Here is a 21214-nt window from a genome sequence, read left to right as displayed (position 1 = left end):
AGGTGACCTGAATAATGTGAGGTTTTCCGCCTACCGCACTGCTATGAAAATAAGAAGACTTCAGAAAACTCTGTGCTGTAAGTGTAGACGGCTTCCTGTCCTACATATTATCTGCTGAGTAATTGACTTTACATTATGTCTTTAGGTTTGGGCTGATATCACTGTGTGCTCTATAATGTATCCTCGTCACCTGCATGTGACATACATTTGTCTTCCACTGCAAAAAATGTATATAACATTATAGTGGAGGAGCGGTAATATATAATTTATATCTTCGTGTATTCACTCTTACTACTGTACAGGATCGCACCATAAAATACACACATTGCATGTAATAGTACACGCTACTAACACACATAAGGCCATTTTTACATGACAAATGGATGTAGATCAGATGAAAGCTTATACTAAAAAAGACAAATAAGGGTTAATGAAAATTGATGCACTTAGAGCAGAACTGGGCAAACTGCGGCATATGGGGGGCTGTGTGAGGGCTCATACTATATTTAAGGGTCTGTGTGAGCTCTTATGGTATATAGAGGACTGTGTGTGGGCTCTGATGGTGTATAGGGGGCTGTGTGTGGGCCCTTACGGTGTATAGGGGGCTGTCTGTGGGATCGTGCTGTATATAAGGGCTGTGTGTGAGCTCTTACGGTATATAGGGGGCTGTGTGTGGGCCTTTACGATGTATATGTGTGTGGGCTTATACTGTATGTATGAGGCTGTGTGATCACAAAGGAAAAGAGGCGATCCAAAAAAGTCCAGAAAGACCAAGTGGGGCATACATGGAGTACAAAGATCTGATAGTGTGTAGCGGTCCACCCCAGTACGCCCCCCCCAGGGGGGGGCGTACTGGGGTGGACCGCTACACACTATCCAAACAGGTAATAAGACTTTTTACTGCACATTACTTTGCAATATTTATATTTATATACTTATCCTGTTTGGCTGTATTCTTTGGAGTAGGTACAATATGTTTTTAATTACGTCATTATAATTATATGTTTGGTACCTATGTTCCTATCTGGTCTTTGTACTCCATGTATGCCCCACTTGGTCGCCTGCGTGCTGCCATGGTCATATTTGACTCATTTTCCTGTCTTGTCTTCCTGTTCTTGTAATAAAGATTCATTTTATATGTTTCATAAGCATCTAGTCTTTTTGGACTTTTTTGGATCGCCTCTTTTCCTTTGTGATCACTTATATTACTTGCGATTGTCCATATATATATCCTGTATTTAAATCCTTCTTTATGTTTCCTTTTGTGTATTAAAGGATTGTTACGTTACATTAATGGGATTGTTATCCTTAATATGGCTATGTATGGGGCTGTGTTTGGGCTCTTACGGTATATAGGGGGATATCAGCATACTTAATTCTGCTTAATATTAAGTGATACAATTAAAATTATATAAAATAATTATACTTAATATGATAATATTAATATTGAGCAGAGTTAATTTCAGACTATTGGTTGGGCTGTCCACTACAGTCAGTCTCTCATGTGGCCCCTTGGGAAAATTAATTGCCCACCCCTAAGAGTAAATGTTATTTTAATTTTTATTTTATAAACTAGCTGAAGAGCCCGGCGTTGCCCAAGCATAGTAACTAACTACGGTTAGTTATAACAAATTATAATGAATATATATATATGTGTATAGCGCCGCCCACTCCGCATAGCCACATTCACTATAATATCCCACATCATCCCGTCAGCCTGAGCCACCGGACTACTACCCCTATTATCCCACATTATCCCGTCAGCCACCGGACTACTACCACTAACATCCCACATCATCCCGTCAACTAGAGCCACCGGACTACTACCCCTAATATCCCACATCATCCCGTCAGAGCCACCCGACTACTACCCCTAATATCCCACATCATCCCGTCCGAGCCACCCGACTACTAGCCCTAATATCCCACATCATCCTGTCAGCCAGAGCCACCGGATTTCTACCCCACATCATCCCGTCAGAGCCATCAGACTACTACCACTAATATCCCACATCATCCCATCAGAGCCACCGGACTACTACCCCTAATATCCCATATCATCCCGTCAGCCAGAGCCACCGGACTACTACACCTAATATCCCACATCATCCCGTCAGAGCCAACATTCTGCTACTATTGATATCCCACATCATCCCGTCAGAGCCACCGGACTACTACCATTAATATCTCACATCATCCTGTCAGCCAGAGCTACTGGACTACTACCACTAATATCCCACATCATCCCGTCAGAGCCACCGGACAACTACCCCTAATATCCCACATCATCCCTTCAGCCAGAGCCACCGGACTGCCACTCCTAATATCCCACATCATCCCGTCAGAGCCACCGGACTACTACTACTGATATCCCACATCATCCCGTCAGAGCCACCGGACTACTACCATTAATATCTCACATCATCCTGTCAGCCAGTGCTACCGGACTACTACCACTAATATCCCACATTATCCCGTCAGAGCCACCGGACTACTACCCCTAATATGCCACATCATCCCGACAGCCTGGGGTCAGAACCAGAGCGGTGAGTGGAACGGTCTTAACTTCCATACCGGGGATCCCTTTAAAAGAGGCCTGGGGTCAGAACCAGAGCGCTGAGTGGAACGGTCCTAACTTCCATACTGGGGATCCCTTTAAGAGAGGCCTGGGGTCAGAACCAGAGCACTGAGGGAATTTGCTCAGCGCTCTGATTCTGACTCCAGGCGTCTGGGGTCAGAATCAGAGCGCTGACGGATTTGCCCTCACTTCCATACCAGAGATCCCTTTAAGAGGGCCTGGGGTCAGAACCAAAGCGTTGGGTGGAATTGCCCTAACTTCCATACCAATTGTGATGGTTACGTGTGACTGGACACACCGCCTCCAGCAGGGCGAATTTCTCTAACACACGTGACCCTGGATACACCGCCTCCAGTAGGGCGAATTTAAATAATATAACGTGCAGCCGGATACACCACCTCCAGCAGGCAAATTTCAGAATTACACATGTATCTGGATACACCGCCTCCAGCAGGGCGAATTTAAATAATAAAGGGAAACACCAGGGAAACCGATACAATGGAGGGCCCTGCGATAGGGAACGGGGATGTGGAGACCTCCTGCACTCCCCTGAGTCAGTGTCTCTGCACTCCTAACAGTCCATATGCAGGTTCCGCACCTGGCGACGAGCAGGATACCTAAAAACCCTAGCTGGCCCTGCACCTAGCCCTTTCTAGTGAAATGGACGGTGCAGAAACTAATCCCACCACTGCACTGAAACACACAAGGGAAGTCACAAACAGGGAAAACACCACTTAGCTTTGCTCTGTTGCTATTGCTCCAAGCAACAGAGTACGACACCAAAGTTCAGCTTCACCCCTGAAGCTTGACACCTGAATTCAGCTTCCACCTGAAGCTATAACACCAGAGCTCCCCTGAGCTGCCAGGAACTCCTCTCTGTAGTTCCTTCCTCCACCAGACTTGGTTGGAAAAGAGCAATATCACCAACAGTGATTGCAACACCTGACACTCTTTTATAGGTCAGAGCCAGAGCAATCACACCTGCTTTATAATCACGTGCACTAAACTAAAGTAACCAGAGTGCAATGACCCTAACGGCCACCGGGGGCAAAACTAAAACTGAAACCACCATAGTGCAATGACCCTAATGGCCATCGGGGCAAAACAAACTTTAAGCACACAGCTTAAGTGGAAAAAAGGTTACTAGTGCAAACTCTGTCATAATTCAACCTGGATCATGACACCAATGACCCCTTTAAGAGAGCCTGGGGTCAGAACCAGAGTACTGAGTGGAATGGTCCTAGCTTCCATACCAGGGATCCCTTTAAGAGAGGCCTGGGGTCAGAACCAGAGCGCTGAGTAAATTTGCTCTGACTTCCATACCAATGATCCCTTTAATAGAAGCCTGGGGTCAGAATCAGTGCGCTGAGGGATTTGCCCTAACTTTCATACCGGAGATCCCTTTAAGAGAGGTCTGAGTCAGTACCAAAGCGCAGAGTGGATTTGCCCTCACTTCCATACCAGAGACCCCTTTAAGAGGGGATTGGGGTCAGAACCAAAGCATTGAGTGGAATTGCCCTAACTTCCATACCAATAATCCCTTTATGAGAGCCTGGGGTCAGTACCAGAGCACTGAGTAGAATGGTCCTAGCTTCCATTCCGGGGATACCTTTAAGAGAGGCCTGAGGTCAGAACCAGAGCGCTGAGTGGACTTGCGCTCACCTCCATACCGGGTATCCCTTTAAGAGGGTTCTGGGGTCAGAACCAGAGAGCAGAGTGGATTTGCCCTCACTTCCATACCGGGGATCCCTTTAAGAGGGGCCTGGGGTCAGAACCAGAGTGCTGAGTGGAACGGTCCTAGTTCCATACCGGGGATCCCTTTAAGAGGGGCCTGGGGTCAAAACCAGAGCTCTGAGGGATTTGCACGCACTTCCATACTGGAAATTCCTTTAAGAGGGAAGATGTGCATATGGGACTATGGGATGGAGGATGTGTGATGGGTATATGGGCATAGGAGGGGGGATTCATTTCTGTCATTTGCTCTCTGCTCCTTTCTGGGGGGCAGACAATGACTGGTAGCTTAAGTTCCCGGGGATGCTAGATTTCTCCCACCCGGTCAGTGTCTGCTGAGGTGTTGTGGAGCGGGAAAACTGTTGCTCATAGCAACCAATCCGATGTATGCGGATGTAGGCATCCACATACATCGGCACGGCCTGCGTACCTAATGCTAAAGATAGGTACGCAAGCGCATGCCGACGGAGGCGGAGCTGACCGGAGGAGGTGTGGCCATGGGCGGAGCTTCACGGAGGAAGTCCTCAGCTCCTCCATACGCAAATGTGAGACTAGCCTTATTCTCTGGTATCGACTCGGCTCTCGAACTATTCTGCTGCCACCTAATGGTGGCTTTGCTGTATTTTTGCTGGTCTGCTTCATTGCAGGATATTCAGCTCATTCTCCACTCTGCTGCCATCTAGTGGTGGCTTCGCTGTATTTTTGCTGGTCTACTTCATTGCAGGATATTCAGCTCATTCTCCACTCTGCTGCCATCTAGTGGAGTTTGTATCACTCTGCAGTAACCCTCAGTATTACAGCATGACATTCCGCTTCTGACTGGCGGGGAAATCATCCCCACCGGTCAGAGAGCCATTGTTCCCACACTGTCAAAAGTGAATAAAAGTAATAAAAGTAAAATAGAAAACAACATTATACCATACCTGTCCGTCCATCTAATAGATGTGCCCTTTCTGGGTAGCTGCAGGATGCTATTTGTAGGCTGGGGGATGCCAATATCCATGGTCCCTTACCAGCCTCAGAATACCAGCCCCAGGCATCTGCTTTAGCAAGGTTGGTTGTCAAAAATGGGAGGACCCCACGCCTTTTTTTTAAATTATTTATTTAACTAATTAAAAAAATCAGCATGGGGACCCCTCTATTCTTGATAACTAGCTTTGATGAAGCTGACAGCTGAGGGTTGCAGCCCCCAACTGTGCGCTTCGCCTGGCTGGTTAGCAAAAGTACAGGGGAACCAACGCCGTTTTTTTTAAATTATTTATTTACAGTGCAGGAGTATCTAATGAGTACTCCCATTAGCCGCTCCTGCTCACTGTAATTAGCGGCAGCAGGTGTTGGATGATAGGAGCAGTAGTTCCATCAGCTGACACCAGTGACCGGAGGTAAGCTTTATACCTCCGATCACAGCTGAGCGCTCCTGCTGTCAAAAGACAGCATGGGAACTGCAGCTCTCTGACCGGCAGGGATGATTTCACCGTCGATCAGAAGTGGTGTATGCTGCGCTGTCATACACATGACAGCGCGACAAACACCCAATGTTCGGGAAGCCGAAACCAAGCAGTAACATGGACTTCCTAGTGAAGTCCGTGTTCGGTGTCCATGCCCAAACAGGAGGTGTTCGGTGCAGATGCCGAATTTTACTGTTCAGGTTTGTCCATCTCTAAAGAAAAAAAGCAGATTTCTCTAATAATATACAGTATATTAGAAAGTTTTTTATTTTCATGTGTAATATTAATTTACAGATCAAAACTTAAATAGACGGTAAATGCATACCACCAGTGTTTATTAAATGGAAACCATTGGGTAAAAGTGGCATGAATATGGACTTACGGGTGTACATTACCAGTAAACTGTAATAACCATTGTTAGCATGCTGCTGGCATGGCAAATAGGATATTGGGGTGCATCAAAAGAACTATAGTATAGATTCCTCCCAAGCTGCCAGATTTATTTGGATGTCAGTGGTGTTTGTGATGTGACGTATCCATCCTTGAAAGATATTCCACTTTTTTCTGCTCTTGATGTGGACCCAGGTTATTATATTTAGCGCAAACTATATATTGTTGGAAATATGTATATCAGTCTCCTTTCTTAAACTACTTGTCCATGGTTAGTGTTTTCTCTGGGTCTTAAAGGGAATCTGTCACCCCATTTTAGCCCTATCAGCTGCCGGCACCGCCATCAGGGGCTTATCTACGGCATTTTGTAATGCTGTAGATAAGCCCTGGATGTAACCTGAAAGATAAGAAAAACAACTTAGATTATACTCACCCTGGCGTCCGGTCCGGTCCGATGGGTGTCGCTGTCCTCTCCGGCGCCTCCCATCTTCTAACAAAGCCGTCCTCCTTCTTACTTCTGCCGTGGCTCCTGTGGAGGCATACTTTATCTGCCCTGTTGAGGGCAGAATAAAGTACTGCAGTGCGCAGGCACCGGAACTCTCTGACCTTTCCCGACTCATTCACACTGCAGTACTTTACTCTGCCCTCAACAGGGCAGAGAAAGTACGCCTGCGCAGGAGCGCAGCATGAAGCAAGGAGGAGGACGTCATCTCTAGAAGATGGGAGGCGCCGGACCGGACCGCGACACCCACTGCACCTGACGGCGCCCCCCGGTAAGTATAATCTATCTTGTTTTTCTTATCTTTCAGGTTACATCGGGGGCTTATTTACAGCATTACAGAATGCTGTAGATAAGCCCCTGATGGCGGTGCCGGCAGCTGATAGGGCTAAAATGGCGTGACAGATTCCCTTTAATTCCACGGCTTGTCACTCATTTGCCATTGCTGCTGTGTTACTCCACTTCTGCTATAAAGACCAGAGTACATGTGAAAGGAGAATGGAAAGACAGGGTTCATGCTGTGCAGGAACTACAACCAGTACCTGGTACCTAAATCCGGATTTATAACCTGAACATCCCATCCCTGACCTGACAATGATCAATGAATCAACAGCCATTTGGCTATGTGCACACGTTGCGGATTCTGCTGCGTTTCCGCAGGGGTTTTGGCCCTGCGGAAACGCAGCAGTTCCGCAGACATGGTACCGTACCATGTTATCCTATGGCATTTCAAAACCGCTGTGCTCACGCTGCGTTTTTTTCCGCGCGGTTTTGCTGCGGTTTACAAACCGCAGCATGTCAATTGTTTGGGTGGATTCCACAGCAGTTTCACACCTTTAACATAGTAGAGGTGTGAAACCACTGGGCAAAACCGCAGGCTAATCCGCAGGAAAACCGCAGGTCACTTTACCTGCGGTTTTACCTGCGGATCCACGCGGAAAAACCCGCAGGTGAATCCGCAGCGTGTGCACATAGCCTTCGGGACATCACAGTAAGGTAGGTGCAGACGACAGTATGTTCTCCAAGCTACAAAAACGGGCTGCTTATGCTCATCATACTTTGACCAGACTTTGATCAGTGTTTGATCAGAGTGGGATCTGTTTTTCTTGATTGTGGAGAAGTAAAAATAAAAGTTCTCCATTCAGTCTGTCAGTGAAAATTGGACCACATTCGGATGTCAACCGAGTGTGGTCCAGTGTCTTTCATGAACCCATAGATATGAATGGGCGAGTGCCATCCGATTATCAGAGGCAAATTGGGCATGCTGCTTTTTTTTCCCTCTGGCTATTTGGTCCAAGGACAAAATTGGACATGTGCACGGCCTCATTGAATAACATTGGTCCGAATGCGCAAGGCCTTAAAATGAGCACAAATGTATATAATGTCGAATTTTTCATATAGTGATCACAAAGACGGAAAGGAAGACTTAATGGAAGCTTTGCAGACATTGTGTATTTTGACATTTAGTGTACCTTTAAGGAAGCTAAGACTAATGTGTATCATAATTCATTCTCCGCACTTTACAATATTGCTATTTCCAGATTTAGCCAGTGTTGAAATGGGAACGATGTAAAAGTTTAGAGATACTGCACAACAGAATTATGAGTATTCCTATAATTGTCAGCCTGTTTATGCGCCAAGCAATCATTTCTTATTTGAAAGGTTTGTTACTTCATTATTACTGTGGCGTGTTCTCTCAGAGATGGTCCGCTGGTGTCTACACAACGATTGATTTCATTTTGTTTATGGAAAACAATCATTTCACAACTAACTGCTGCTTGAAAATGATATTTCTAGTATGTAAATCAGCGGGAGGCGACAAATCATTGATGGAGACTATAAACTAACGAGCTCTTCTGGTAATCTTCTCATGCAGCCTAAAGTGAAAGAATGAAAGATTAATTAAAGTTTATCTATCTTTCTATCTATCTATCTATTATATATCTATCTATCTATCTACAGTATCTATCTATCTATCTATCTATCTATCTATACAGAGGGAGGTCACCTTGCCGTGGTTGATGGGCATACATGAATTGGCCAATTTATGTGCTAAGAACCTTCATTTTTATTCATTTTTGTAAGCACATTTTTTTTTGAGTAGTAAAAACTGGATTCAATGTTTTTAATGTTTTTCAGTGTTTTCACATGGCCTAAACGTATGCATAGTGCTGCTGAGTTTCCTTTTTCTATCTATCTATCTATCTATCTATCTATCTATCTATCTATCTACTTCTCTGCCTGTCTGTCTATCTACAGCACTTTGTTGTTCTAAAGGTACTGTCACACTTAGTGATGCACCAGCGACTCCGACCAGCGATATGACGCGGTCAGGATCGCTGGTGCATCGCTAAGTGGTCGCTAGTGAGCTGCCACACAGGCAGATCTCACCAGCGACATTGCTGGGGACGGGGATCGCTACTTACCTGTCACACTAGGCGATCCTGACGTCCTCCCGCCCAGCTCCACGCTCGTCGCTCGTCTCTCCACAGGAAGCGCCGCAGGAAGCTGACGACGGGAAACAGACCAGCCTGTTCTCGCGCGATCAGTGATAAGCAACGGGGGAGAGGGTCATAGGTAAGTATCACACACAGCGATATCGCTAGCAATATCGCTATAACGTCACAAGTTATAGCGATATTGCTAGAGATATCGCTTAGTGTGACAGGCCCTTAAGTCCCCAAATTTCAGTGTAATTAGTGAATAGTGATGAGCGAGTGTGCTCATTACTCGAGTTTTCCGAGCATGCTCGGGTGTTCTACGAGTATCCTTGGGCATGCTTGAACATTAAGTTTCTGTCCCTGTAGCTCTGTGATTTGCGGCTGCTAGACAGCCTGAATACATGTGGGGATTTCCTAACAAACAGGCAATCCCCACATATATTCAGGCTGGCTAGCAGCCGCAAATCACGCAGCTACAGGGACAGAAACCTAATTTTCAAGCATGCCCAAGATACTCGGAGATCACACGAGCATGCTCGGAAAACTATTACTATTAGTGAGCTTCTAGAATTAGTTTGAGCGGAGATTCATATTATACAGCTCATCTACAGAAAGCTGGAAAATAAATAAGCTGTTTCTACATTTCCCATAGGGAATACAGTGCTCACGTATGACCATTAGACAGTTCTTTGGAGAACGTGTCTGGACCCCCAGTTTGGGATAGGCCAGAATCTCAGCAGTCTAGTTGGCTGCCTTTGCTGTTTGCCTTGATTCTAAAATTCAGTGGGGTTTATTGTCATAGCATCATCTCTATCCAGCTATGAATTATCATGATGCATAATGTAAATGAAGATCATGCTCTCCAGGCAATTATTGGGGCCGGTCAGCTGACCAGTGGCATGGCGGGTTCTGAGACCAGTGACTGTACACGGCATCCTATGTATGCCAGTTATTGAATTGTATTATCTGTTCCTGGTGTGTTTATAGGATTGATCCATTGAGCTCTTACCCATTGGATACCCTACTGGATTTTCAAATGTGTACTGACACCATGACTACAATTCTGGAATCCAATTCTGTCATTGCTCACAGTCTGTTGTTCTGACTTGGATAGCTGACACTTCTTCCGTCAACTAACTCCACCGGCCACCAGCTACTTAGTGGAAGCAGCCCAGGGATCTATGCAACATAATCCCGATCTATTGCATGGGTAACAAGGTGAATGCTAGGGTTCCCATCAAAGCTGCTAACATGAATGAATTGCTTCTAGTCTGTCTACGGTACTTTATTTAATTAGACAGATTTGTTACACAGACCCTCACCAATTAAACATTAGAGTCTGTTTCTAAATGTTTTTGCCAGAAATCTGAAATTAAACACTTTGATTAGTTACAACATTTTTGTGCAAGTTGAGATTGCCAAAAAATGTGTGACTTTTGGCATTTTCACTCCAATTTCGACCAGTTCTCGCAGGCATAGAGGTGTGACACCACAGTTTTTCTTATTAATGACAAGCTGTGGTGTACCTTAAGATTAAGATTTGTAGAAAATGCACAGAGGTGCACGCCACTTTTCAGACTCTCCAGAGTCATTGAGAGGTATGTTCCACTTAATGAATCAGAAGCATCTAACTGCAGCACGCTGCCTCAAGACCGGTGTTGTTGAATCGGGGCCAAAGTCTCAAAACATTCTTGTGCCTCCATATTAAATAGAAGTGGCTACACCTGCAGTTGTAGTCATGTCAGACTGTCTGTTGTGCATATCATATAGACTGGATGTATGGTTCTTTTAGCATTTAATGGCAGTGTGCTTTGTAGAAAATCCGAACAGAACTGATTTTTACTGACGAGTAAATATCATAATCCATAGTTGGTTCTTGTTGTAGCTTTTAAAGTGATTGTGAAGTGTATACAAGTAAATATGTGACCTCCTAAACCCGCCAAGTATTACATTATCTACCTAAATAAAATAGTATGAAAAATCAGCTTATAAATCGATGAGAATGAAATGTTCTTTGACCAGCCAAACTTTTAACATTTCTAGAATACAATAGTAAAGAACAGTAATACAACTGTACTTGAATACCTTAATGTTATATAAAGGGCTGTATTGTCTTTCTGTCTGGCACATGTCCCATACAATCGTGCCAGTCTCACTACAGCAGTACCGGGTACTCTTGTTTAACCACTAAAGTCATTCATCAACTAGCAATATACAGTATGTGTAATTTCTCTATAAAACAGGAATTTATAGCCGAGTGACAGCAGAAGATGGGCATGAATATTGTTACTTTATATAAAGCTCGCATATAAAAAAAAATATTACTAGTGTATTAAGGGAATCTGGCAGCAGAATATCACACCCAAAACTATTTATATTAGTATGTGTTTTTCAAAGACAAGTCCAGCAATACCCGTCAATTCCTCTGTTACTGAGAAATCACCATTTTGAATTGATATGCAAACGAGGCTGTAGATTTGAAGCCTCTGTGGTTCGTTTTCCACCCAGCGCTGCCTTGCTTGAATGACAACAGTTGCTTGCCTGAAGTCACACAGCATAGCGGCTGCCAGTTAAGCAGGAGGAGGCAATGCTGGGCGGGGCATAGAGCTGGAGTGACAGAGACTTCAGATCTGTCATAGTTCTTCAGCCTCCTTTACATATCAATTCAAACTGATTTCTCAGTAACAGACTGGCCATGTAGAGGTATTGCTTATCTTGTCTTTCATGTACATTTAAATGGCTTGAGGTGCGAAATTCTGCTGACAGATTCCCTTTAACCCCTTTCTTGCATTGGATGTACTGTTCCGTCCATGTGCCCTGGGACTTAATTCCCATTGTCGGAATAGTATGTCATAGGCGATCAGCCACACTCTCACGGGGGAAGCGTGGCTGATCGCGGCCTGGTGTCAGCTGATTCTCACAGCTGACACCCAGCACTTAGTGCCAGGAGCAGTCATGGACCGCTCCCGACACTTTCACCACCGGAACACTGCAATCAAATATGATCGCAGCGTACCACGAGCAGACAGAGGGGCTGTCAGCTCTGGATCGGAGATCTTGCGGGCACGCCGCGGGGTCCCGATCGCTGCCATGGTGACCCGATGTCTCTCGGGTCTCCAGACCTGAGAGACTTTCTGTAATGTGCAGTGATGACCAGAAAGTCTCTCAGGTCAGTGTATAGAAGCTGCAGCACTGATTGCTTCTATAGCATAATAATAAAAAAAATCAATATTTATTCTATCATTAAATCAAAATTTGAACAAAAAAATCTAAACAATAAAAGTACATATATTTAGTGTCGCCGCGTCCGTAAGGCCTCTTTCACACTTTCGTTTTTGACCATCAGTCAAAATCCGCCAGTTTTTGAAAAAAACAGATCCGCCATTTTTTTGGCGGATCCGTTTTTTTCCCCATTGAGTTGCATTACTGGCGGATCTTGATGGATGGCCATCCGTTGGATCCCTTTTTGCCGTCCGCCAGCATGCCTGGATGGACCCTGCAACGTTTTTTTTGTTGTAGGATCCGCATTTTCCAGTGCGCATGCCCGGAGAAAGGAAGTCAGGGAGAAAATTAACCCTGAAATCCTTTCTGGCGGACAACAAAAATTCTCTATCTCTCTCCCACCCCCCCACCCCCGGGCAGTGGTTCCTTTAAAATTCTGCATTCGGCAGATCCGTCAAAAAACGGATACAGTGGCATCCGTTCACATCAGTTACAAACGGATCCGCTTTTCCGCCTTTTTGGCGGTTTTTAACTGACACAAAAAACTGAAGTGTGAAAGAGGCCTAACAACCCGACCTATAAAACTGTCCCACTAGTTAACCCCTTTAGTGAACACCATTAAAAAAAAGACAAGGCACAAAAACAATGATTTAACATCATACCGCCGAACAAAAAGTGGAATAAGACGTGATCAAAAAGACGGATATAAATAAACGTGGTACCGCTGAAAACGTCATCTTGTTCTGCAAAAAACAAGCCAACCTACAGCATCATCAGCGAAAAAATAAAGTTATAGCTGTCAGAATAAAGCGATGCGAAAATAAATATTTTTTATATAAGTATTTTTATTGTATAAAAGCGCCAAAACATAAAAAAATATAAATGAGGTATCGCTGTCATCTTACTGACCCGAAGATTAAACTGCTTTATCAATTTTACCACATGCGGAACGGTAAACCCCCCAAAAGAAATTCATGAATTGATGATTTTTGCTCATTCTGCCTCCCAAAAATCAGAATAAAAAGCGATCAAAAAATGTCATGTTTCCAAAAATGGTACATTTAAAAACGTCAACTCGTCCCGCAAAAAACAAGACCTCACATGAATCTTTGGGCCAAAATATGGAAAAATTATAGCTCTCAAAATGTGGTGATGCAAAAACTATTTTTTGCAATAAAAAGCATCTTTTAGTGTGTGACAGCTGACAAACATAAAAACCCGCTATAAAAACCTGCTATAAATAGTAAATCCATCCCCCCCTTTACCACCCCCTTAGTTAGGGAAAAATAGTAAAATAAAATATTTTTTATTTATTTCCATTTTACCACTAGGTTTAGGATTAGGGTTTGGGTTAGAGTTAGGGTTGGGGTTAGGGTTAAAGTTAGGGTTAGGGTTGTGGCTAAAGTTAGGGTTAGGATTGGGGCTAAAGTTAGACTTAGAGTTGGGGCTAAAGTTAGGGTTAAGTTTGGGGCTAAAGTTGGGGTTAGGGTTTGGATTAGGGTTAGGTTTGTGGTTAGGGTTGGGAGTAGGATTAGGGGTGTGTTGGGGTTAGGGTTGGGGTTAGAATTGGAGGGTTTCCACTGTTTAGGCACTTTAGGGGCACTCCATACGTGACATGTGTCTGATCTCAATTCCAGCCAATTCTGCATTGTGAAAGTGAAACGGTGCTCCTTCCCTTCCCTTCTGAGCTCTGCCATGCTCCCAAACACTGGTTTACTCCCACATATGGGGTATCAGAATACTCAGGACAAATTTCACAACAACTTTTGGGGTCCATTTTCTCCTGTTACCCTTGGGAAAATAAATAATTGGGGGCGAAAAGATCATTTTTGTGAAAAAAATATGATTTTTTATTTTTGTGGCTCTACATTATAAACTTCTGTGAAGCACTTGGGGGATCAAAGTGCTCACCACACATCTAGATAAGTTCCTTAGGGCATCTACTTTCCAAAATGGTGTCACTTGTGGGGGGTTTCCACTGTTTAAGCACATCAGGGGCTCTCCAAATGCGACATGGCGTCTGATCTCAATTCCTTCCCTTCCGAGCTGTGCCATGCGCCCAAACAGTGTTTTACCTGCATATATGGGGTATCAACATACTCAGGACAAATTGTACAACAACTTTTGGTTCCAATTTCTCCTTTTACCCTTGGTAAAATAAAACAAATTGGTTCTGAAGAAAAATTTTTGTGAAAAAAAAGTTAAATGTTCATATTTTTGAAAACATTCCAAAAGTTCTTGTGAAGCACCTGAAGGGTTAATAAACTTCTTGAATGTGGTTTTGAGCACCTTGAGGGGTGAAGTTTTCAGAGTAGTGTCACTTTTGGAAATTTTCTATCATATAGACCCCTCAAAGTGATTTCAAATGTGATGTGGTCCCTAAAAATAAATGGTGTCATAAAAATGAGAAATTGCTGTTTAACTTTTAACCGTTATAACTTCCTAACAAAAAAAATTTTGGTTCCAAAATTGTGCTGATGTAAAGTAGATATGTGGGAAATGTTATTGATTAACTATGACATATTTCTGTGTTTTAAGGGCATGAAAATTCAAAGTTAAAAAATTGCGAAATTTTCATCAAATTTCTGTTTTGTTTCACAAATAAAGGCAAGTTATATCAAAGAAATTTTACCACTATCATAAAGTACAATATGTCATGAGAAAACACTGTCAGAATCACAGGGATCCGTTGAAGCGTTCCAGAGTTATTACCTCATAAAAGGACAGTAGTCAGAATTGTAAAAATTGGCCTACAGTAGTCATTAACATGCAAATCACTCTTGGGTGTAAAAGGGTTAAAGCCTTGAAATAGTCTTTTCTAACATGACTTTACATCATATCATCCTTTGTATTTGTTGTTTATGTCCTTCTTTCTGCAGTCTATGTACCCAAAAAAGAATAAGGAAAATAAAATATATATCATTTTTTTATATATTTATAAATAACTATATAGTTGCTTTTAGTCTGTGAACCATTAATGGAGTCAAGGGCAACATTTTAGGCCTCCACAATTAGTCGTGTTGAATATTATGGCTTTTCGTGGGTGGTATTGCACCCACTGTAGGGTTCTCAGTAGCCCCATTCAAGAAGCATATTAGAAATGTGCTTTAGTCAAGAATATACTTGATAGTCAAGAATAGAACCTCACTAAAACAACTAGAAAAGCTAGAAAATGATGATACACATGTTATGGAAATATTTTGAGTTTCAGGACTTCAGTAGTGTGAATCTGGCTCTGATCAATTCATGAATACAGAATTCACCCTATGAATTCACTTGTGAATTAGCACATTTTAGGTATTTACAATGTGGGAATGTATTCTTTGATGTGCAAGAATTTTTGCTATGTCAGCTGTTTAAAAAAGTGTAATCACAAATTCGACATATGTGCCTTCAACGACAATTTTTTGGCAAGTAATTTTGCGTTTAGTCACCAACTGAACTGTTAAGTGGTTTTCTGTGTTCACCGTTTACAAATTACCCTCTATCAAGCCCAGCCAAAACCTTTCTCTAGACTCTTGCCCTCCTCAGACACTTGATTTTCATTGAAGTGCTTTGATTTATGGTGTTTCATAGACCTGTCAAATTCTATTACCATAATACAGTGACATTTGTAATTTTAATTTAGTGTTGACACTAAGCCAAGTCATACCTCCTAGTTGATGTTCCAGACACATACACATTGCTGCCGAGACTATATGCCAAACAGCACGTCTTTTTTTCATTGGTGATCAGAATTTTCTTAGAGAAACTTAACATTATGAATAGGATTTAATTACACACCTGTGTACATGTGATAAGTAAAGCCTATTTTCTTCTTCTTTCTGGTGAACATCGGAGAAGATTAGACCTGTGGTAGATTTACGGTTGTTATCTATAGTACAGTGTATACAGTCTTCAACATATCTCATAAATGATTTTTTGGTCTCAAAGTTAATTGATATTGACTTTTCTGCATGTTAATTAATGAAGTCCAATGTAATAGCTAGGAAAATCCTTACACAATCCACATTTGCTAAGCAGACACTAGAGTAGGCCAATTTCATTAGCACCATACTTTCTTTGGATGCTCAGCGACAGCAATTAAATTGTATTTCTAACAGGTTTGAAGTCACCAGATTGGTATGATTAGTGGAAAGGTTCTATAAACGTGAAATTGTGGTTACATTCAAGGTGGCTGGCGTGTTTTGGGGTTGAGAAACTTTTGATCATGACCAACTGTGAACTCTGGTAGGTATTGCTGCCACAAGTAGTGATGAGCGAGAATACTCTTTGCTCGGGTTTCCCTGAGCATGCTCGGGTGATCTCCGAGTATTTTGGCGTGCTCGGAGATTTAGTTTGTGTTGCCGCAGCTGCATGATTTGTGGCTGCTAGACAGCCTGAATACATGTGGGGATTCCCTAACAAACAGGCAATCCCCATATATTCAGGCTGTCCAGCAGCCACAAATCATGCAGCTGCGGCGACATAAACTAAATCTCCGAGCACGCCAAAATACTCATAGGACACCCAAGCATGCTTGGGAAAACCCGAGCAACGAGTATACTTGCTCATCGCTACTGCCAAGTTATTTTAAAACAAGTGTTGTGGCTTATTCACACTTAGGTTTTTTATGTGTTTTTCCACATATTTTTTGTTTGGAAATAACCACTGCATTTCTAAAATCTAATGTACATGGTGGTTTTTTTCCTAACTTTTTTTTTTTGCTTTTGTAGTGTATTTATTTTTTAAAACGCAAGGTGTCTATTCTTTCAGCTTTTTTATTGCAGTTTTTCCCCATTTGGGATCAAAGTGGATTAGCTAAAAAAAAACTTATAAAAGTGCTTAAAAAAATATGCAAAAAATGTGCCGAATTTTCACTGCAGTATTCTGGCCATTGCCTGTGTTTTCATGCAGAAACAAAAACGCATCAAACAAGCTACATGTGAACATATCCTTAGCAAAATCTAAAAACCGGTAGCAGCTCATTAGTTTCTTGCACTTACAAAATAGTAATATCAATATAGTCCCAAGCTTAAGTGAAGTTAACATGCAGAAAATTATGAGGACTCTACTAACTGACTAAGAATATATCAATGCAAAAGTGAACAACTTTATTGAAAAATTGATAAAAACATATTAAAATCCAGTAAAGGATCCATGCAGGTAAAGAACCAGAAAGAATAGGAAGAGCAGCTGCAGGTGCCAGAGAGTGGCGGAATAAAAATGAGCATACGTAAATGTAGAGCACATGCAAATTGCAAAGGTGCAGTGACCATGAATAAATGACACCTGTATCAGCTATATATATGAGTATTGAAATGTAAACCATAGTCAATAAAGCATAATAGGAAGTGTACCAATACTCAGACATGAACACTCAGTGCTAGGAGTCATTCATAACAGAACACCAACAATTAATATACATATTATACACAGCGTATTCACTTGTATGGTACCAACCAAAGTGGAAGGGGCTCCAGATGCCTGGACAGGTGCATCGGACACTTTATTTGGTACCTAATAGTCATGCTTTTCTTTGAAGTGTCCATTTACCAAATTGTATTGCATTTTCCTATGTGGATAGATACTGGTCTTTCCAGACAAAATGAAACAATTTAGGTGTAGGGAAAAAAAAATCAGTGTGAATACTCGATGCGTACACCAAGAAAATGCTTCAGGTGCATACACCAAATGGCATCCATATACATCTTATTGGCTTGTTGTATTCCAGAGTGTCAATTATTATTATTTTGGTCATCAAGTCACAGGCAAAGATCAGTATGCATTTTTTAGCCTTAGGGCTCATACTCACTGGTGCGAAAATCGGATGAGGGTAATCTGATTAAAAATTGGATTGCACTCTGACCAATGTTAGGCAATGTGTGACATCTCATTTGCGATTTTTTTCTCAGCCAAAATCGAACTGAGAAAAAAATTGCAGCATGCTGCGATTTGCTGTGATTTTCAGGTGAAAATTGCCAATGCAAGTCAATGGGTGCAATAAAATATCTGACAGCACTCGCACCATGCGAGTTCTGTCAGATTTATATGCATCGGTGTCCTTTGAAAAAAGCCGACAATTCATATGCGGCTACTGTACAATCACACTGACATGTTAGAATAGAATAGATAGTATAGATATACTATAATAATGGAGAGGTGTCAATTAGACTATGAAAGGGTTAAAAAACAAACACAGACATTAATGAAAAAGTATTTCAATGAAATAAAGACACTTAGTTTTTGACCACATTTTATTACTCTGGTAATCCTTAAATAAACCATGACCTGCAAAAAAAAATAACATAAAAAAAAACAATATTCTTACCTCTCCGCCATTCAGTCATGTCCCACGCTGCAATCCTTCACAAGGGGTTAAATAGTTTACAATGAGGACAGGTGCTAATGCTACCAGCCCCATTGTAATCTACTGCCAGAATGACTTAGTTCAGCTCTTCGCAGCCTCACTGGCTGCCTGGAGATGAACTAATTAGCGTGGGAAAGTTTCTGACTTTTTTCCCACGCTCATTAGTTCACTTCAGGTCAGCCAGGGGACTCCCCGCAGCCTCAGTGACGTCAGAGGGAGTCCCCGGCTGACCTGAAGTGAACTGATGAGCATGGGAAAAAAGTCAGAAACTTTCCCACGCTAATTAGTTCATCTCCAGGCAGCCAGTGAGGCTGCAAAGAGCTGAACTAAGTCATTCTGACAGTAGATTACAATGGGGCTGGTAGAATTAGCATCGGTCCTCATTGTAAACTATTTAACCCCTTGTGAATGATTGCAGCGTGGGACATGACAATTTGCAATTATTTTACAAAAGCCGACAAATGAATTAACGGCTATTCTGCTGTCTTTCTCTCTCATATATATCTATATACATATAGAAGGATTGCAGCTTGGGACATGACAATTTGCAATTATTTTACAAAAGCCGACAAATTAATTAACGGCTATTCTGCTCTCTTTCTCATATATATATATATCTATATACATAGATATATACTGTATATATGTGTGTGTTTTGAAGGTTTTTTTTTTTTTAAACGATGTGTACAGTGTTAGTTTACAATGCTGTTTTAACATGAGTTTTTACATGGAGAGAACTGCTCTATGTAAAACCTCATGTTAAAACCGCATTGCATACGGATGTCATATTCATGTCATATTGAAAAATCACACTGAAATTGCATTACACTCACGTGACACTCACATGACAATTGCATAGAATCGGTCCGTTTTTTCCATCCAGAAAACGGACCGTTTTTTCTCGCAAATGGGAATGAGCCCATATAAAAAAAGGTGTTCTCTGTTGCCCTTTTAAAAGGAATCTGTCACCTGTTTTTTTCTGATATATTAGGGCTACGATCCCAGGATGAGTATTTGGTGAGCTTTTAATGTTACCAATTTTCTGCAGCATTTCTGCACCTGTTAGGTAAATTAGGTTACTTGAATTTTTTTCATTGTGTTTCTAGTGCTGTTTTTTTACATGTACAGTATGTTTATCCCGTTTTTGACACTGCAATTTTTCTCTAATTGTTATATTATGTTTTAACTAAAGCTTCTTTGTTTTTGATTGTAGCTTGTACTTTTGATACTTCTTGCTATTTGGCTTTGATAAAACATTATTGATACTGTCATGTGCGGATTACATGCGTTTCTATTGTGTTTCTAGAGCAGAGACACACTAAAAGCGCAATATGTTTTTTAGCTGGGGATTTTCCGAATGTTATGCAATTCTACAGGGAAATTTTAGACGTAAAACTCAGTGGACTCGATAGACAGATTGACTTTTTGTGGATTTAAAACCCGCACCGCAGTCAGTTTACGCTGAGTAATAAAAAAGCACAGTAGGCATGATATTTCTATAAATCCCATCCACTTTGCTGGAACTTTGAGACACTGCATATTTTTTCTTCCATCCTCAAAAATGCAGTGTCAAAAACTCTTCATGTATATTGCCAGATACCATGTTTCATCTATCCCCGTGTGTATTTTATGTATAATTTAATTATTCATTATTGTAAAGCCAAGATAAGCAATAGTGATGAGCGAGTGTGCTCGGATAAGATCTTAACCAAGCCTGCTCGGGTGATAAGTTTGAGTCCACGAAGCTGCATTTCTTGCGGCTGTTAGACATACGCAACACATGTAAGGATTTCCTGTTTGTTAGGCAATCCTTGCATGTGACATGCAACCACAAGGACTCAAATATATTTTTTGAGCACGCCGAAGACACTCGGTTAGCACCCAAGCATGCTTTGATAAGATCTTATCGGAGCACGTTCGCTCATCACTAATAAACAACTATAATTCCTCCTTTACATTGTTCATTTTTACATTTTTCTTTTACTCCAGTGGATCTTTTGGATCTGGGCACCACTCACAACATTTTCAAACAGCATGAACTGAATCAAAACCAACAATTATTGACTGTTCCTGAAATCATCAACATCCTGACTAGTCTCTACGATGGGCTTGAAGAGAAAAACAAGGATCTGGTTAACGTGCCTCTCTGCATTGACATGTGTCTGAATTGGCTGCTTAATGTATATGACACGTGAGTTAATGCTTTATTACTTTCTTTACAAAATTGATTATGATGATTACTAAGAAAGCAACTGATGAATGCTCACTATATGATTATGGTAAGACTGTATGACCCTTAGACTGGGGTAATATAATATAGCTATGCGTTATAACAAGTTATCAGATATTAACCCCTTACTGCCATTGGACGTCCAATGGCAGTACCCCCGCTTTGATGTGGGCTCCAGCGGTGAGCCCGCATCAAAGCCGGGACATGTCAGCTGTTTTGAACAGCTGACATGTGCCCGCAATAGGCGCGGGTGGAATCGCGATCTACCCGCACCTATTAACTAGCTAAATGCTGCTATCAAACTCTGACAGTGGCATTTAACAAGC

General features: G+C 42.0%; 1 protein-coding gene across 7 annotated transcripts in view; it reads left to right on the top strand.

Annotated features, from left to right (window-relative positions):
* The window catches only part of UTRN (utrophin), an 897027-nt gene that overhangs the window by 721551 nt on the left and 154262 nt on the right, over window positions 1-21214 (top strand). For all 7 annotated transcript variants that reach the window (XM_073557627.1, XM_073557629.1, XM_073557628.1 and 4 more), the window contains 2 exons: window positions 3-77; window positions 20648-20849. In XM_073557627.1, the coding sequence (XP_073413728.1) occupies window positions 3-77; window positions 20648-20849 (277 nt within the window). The remainder of the gene's footprint in view (window positions 1-2; window positions 78-20647; window positions 20850-21214) is intronic.

Source organism: Dendrobates tinctorius, unplaced genomic scaffold (genome assembly GCF_039654945.1).
Source record: "Dendrobates tinctorius isolate UK_male_01 unplaced genomic scaffold, ASM3965494v1 ptg000250l, whole genome shotgun sequence".
In the NCBI taxonomy this organism is placed as follows: Eukaryota; Metazoa; Chordata; class Amphibia; order Anura; family Dendrobatidae; genus Dendrobates; species Dendrobates tinctorius.
This window is presented reverse-complemented; position numbering and strand designations above follow the sequence as displayed.